Source organism: Protobothrops mucrosquamatus, unplaced genomic scaffold (assembly GCF_001527695.2).
Source record: "Protobothrops mucrosquamatus isolate PMUCROS unplaced genomic scaffold, P.Mucros_1.0 scaffold555, whole genome shotgun sequence".
Taxonomy (NCBI): domain Eukaryota; kingdom Metazoa; phylum Chordata; class Lepidosauria; order Squamata; family Viperidae; genus Protobothrops; species Protobothrops mucrosquamatus.
In genome coordinates this window covers 841631-844033 of record NW_015386858.1, presented here as the reverse complement: position 1 = coordinate 844033, position 2403 = coordinate 841631, and the positions used below count along the sequence as shown (strand labels likewise).

The 2403-nt window shown below is 45.2% G+C and overlaps 1 protein-coding gene across 1 annotated transcript in view; it reads right to left on the bottom strand.

Moving 5' to 3' along the window:
* Positions 1-2403, bottom strand: part of ITGB7 (integrin subunit beta 7) — a 35277-nt gene that overhangs the window by 22060 nt on the left and 10814 nt on the right. Inside the window, exon 3 of the mRNA XM_015817145.1 lies at positions 748-949. Within this exon, the coding sequence (XP_015672631.1) occupies positions 748-949 (202 nt within the window). The remainder of the gene's footprint in view (positions 1-747; positions 950-2403) is intronic.

Genomic DNA, 2403 nt, shown 5'->3' with positions numbered 1-2403 from the left:
TGGACCTGGTTACCTCCGAGACCGCCTTCTGCCACAGATTACCTCCCACCGGCCGATACGCTCCCACAGAGAGGGCCTCCTCAGGGTGCCGTCAGCCAGACAGTGTCGGCTGGCGACCCCCAGGGGGAGAGCCTTCTCTGTCGGAGCACCCACCCTCTGGAACGAGCTGCCCCCAGAGATCCGGGTGATTCCGGATCTCTCCTCCTTCCGCCGCGCCCTCAAGACTTGGTTGTTTCAGCGGGCAGGACTGGCCTAGGGGCATTTTAAATTGGTTTTAACTAAATTTTATTAGAAGCGGCCTATTTAAATATTTATTTTTAATCATTTTTTAAATTTTGTATTGTATTGTATAAATTGTTTTTAAACTGGCTGTAAGCCGCCCTAGAGGACTCAGGGCGGGGTATAAATATAATAAAATAAAAATAAAATAAATAAATAAATAAGGGATGGGGAGAACCAAGGGTTTTTTGGTGCTCTCTGAGCTTGGTTGTTTTCTTGCAGCCATTTCATTACCTGAACTAGGTAACATCATCAGTGCTGATGATGTTACCTAGTTTGGGTAATGAAATGTCTGCAAGAAAACCACTAAGCTCAGAGAGCACCAAGGAACCCTCATTTCAACCCTGAGCTACAAATATTCTCCTTTATTGGGAGGAACCTTCCTATTGGCAAGCTATTAGGATCAGGCAACCCAGTGCTTCTCAGATTCTTCACAGTCTGGAGAGCCTTTCCAATAAAGGTACTTACCAGGCCGAAGCTGAAGAACAATTCTTTGAGGTGATAGTTGAATGATGTTTTCATGGTACATGTTATCTTTCAGAGGCCTGTCCTCCAAAATATGCTGCTTGCCTTGGGGATCCATGATCTCACTAGGAAGGCAGCCACGATGCTCCAGCTCTAGCCGAGGGGCACAACGTTCTGCGTCAGACTCTCCTGCTTGCACAAAATCCTGGGAAGAACGACGAGGTGGCTATTTGCAGTGCTGTCTTGTGGTATCCCACCATTCAGAATTCCCATAACAGAAGAGCAATGGGATGTTGCTCTTCCTACTCAATACCCAATGCTTTCAAACCAGGGGAACAGAAACTTAATGAAATGGTATGCTTGTCTATGACCGTAATAAAGATTTGATTAATGCAATGGTTTTTAGAGACATTCCCAAATAGCAAAACAGAAAATAGCCATTGACGTTCATTAGAAGGAACTGGAATTTCATACTAGGACATTCATTATTTACGAACGAAGACAAATATAGTATCCCAGGATAATGTTGCAGGATTCAATCTGAGTCAGTCACCAGGACCAGAGGTTTATTCCTCCAAGCATTCAGACTTGTGCTGGGGTCCATTCTCAAGGAATTTCTCTCCAGAATGTGTGGCAAGAGAGAGACGATCCCTGAGATGGGCTCCAGCACAAGTCTGAAAGTTTGGAAGAATAAATCTCTGATCCTTATGACTGACTCAGATTGGATCCTGCATTCATTATTCATTTTATTATGTCCTATTTATAGTCATGATCTTGTATTGCCTCATGTTCAGGACCAGAAGGAGCATGACAGCTAGAAATAAGGGACCCAGTCCAGCAGTGTGCTGCAGCTGCCAAAAAAGTCAACACAGTGCTAGGCTGCATTAACAGAGGAATAGAATCAAGATCACGTGAAGTATTAATACCGCTCTACAATGCCTTGGGAAGGCCACACTTGGAATACTGCATCCAGTTTTGGTCGCCACGATGTAAAAAGATGTAGAAAGAGTACACAGAAGAGCAATAAAGATGATTAGAGGTCTGGAGGCTAAAACATATAAGGAACGGTTGCTGGAATTGGGTATGTCTAGTTTAATGAAGAGAAGGACGAGGGGGAACATGATAGCAGTGTTCCAATATCTCAGGGGTTGCCACAAAGAAGAGGGAGTCAAGCTATTCTCCAAGGTGCCTGAAGGCAGGACAAGAAGCAATGGGTGGAAACTGATCAAGGAGAGAAGCAACCTAGAACTAAGGAGAAACTTCCTGACAGTTAGAACAATTAACCAGTGGAACAATCTGCCTCCAGAAGCGGTGAATGCTCCAACACTGGAAGTTTTTAAGAAGAGACTGGACAGCTATTTGTCTGAAATGGTATAGGGTTTCCTGCCTGAGCAGGGGGTTGGACTAGATGATCTCCAAGGTACCTTCCAACTTTATTATTATTATAAGTCAAAGTTTATGAGACTTCCGGTGGCAGGCGATTTCGTCGGTCGCAGCTGTTTGCTGCCTCCCGCCTGTTTTGCGTAAAAGCCGGTTTGACAGCCAGCATCAGCTGTCAAACGGCTTGATACCTTTCCCCTGGGCATAAGGGGATAGGTGAGCTGCCCGGGGTAGGAGTTGAGTTCCCAAGTCGTCCTATATGGACGATGTAGGCGAGAA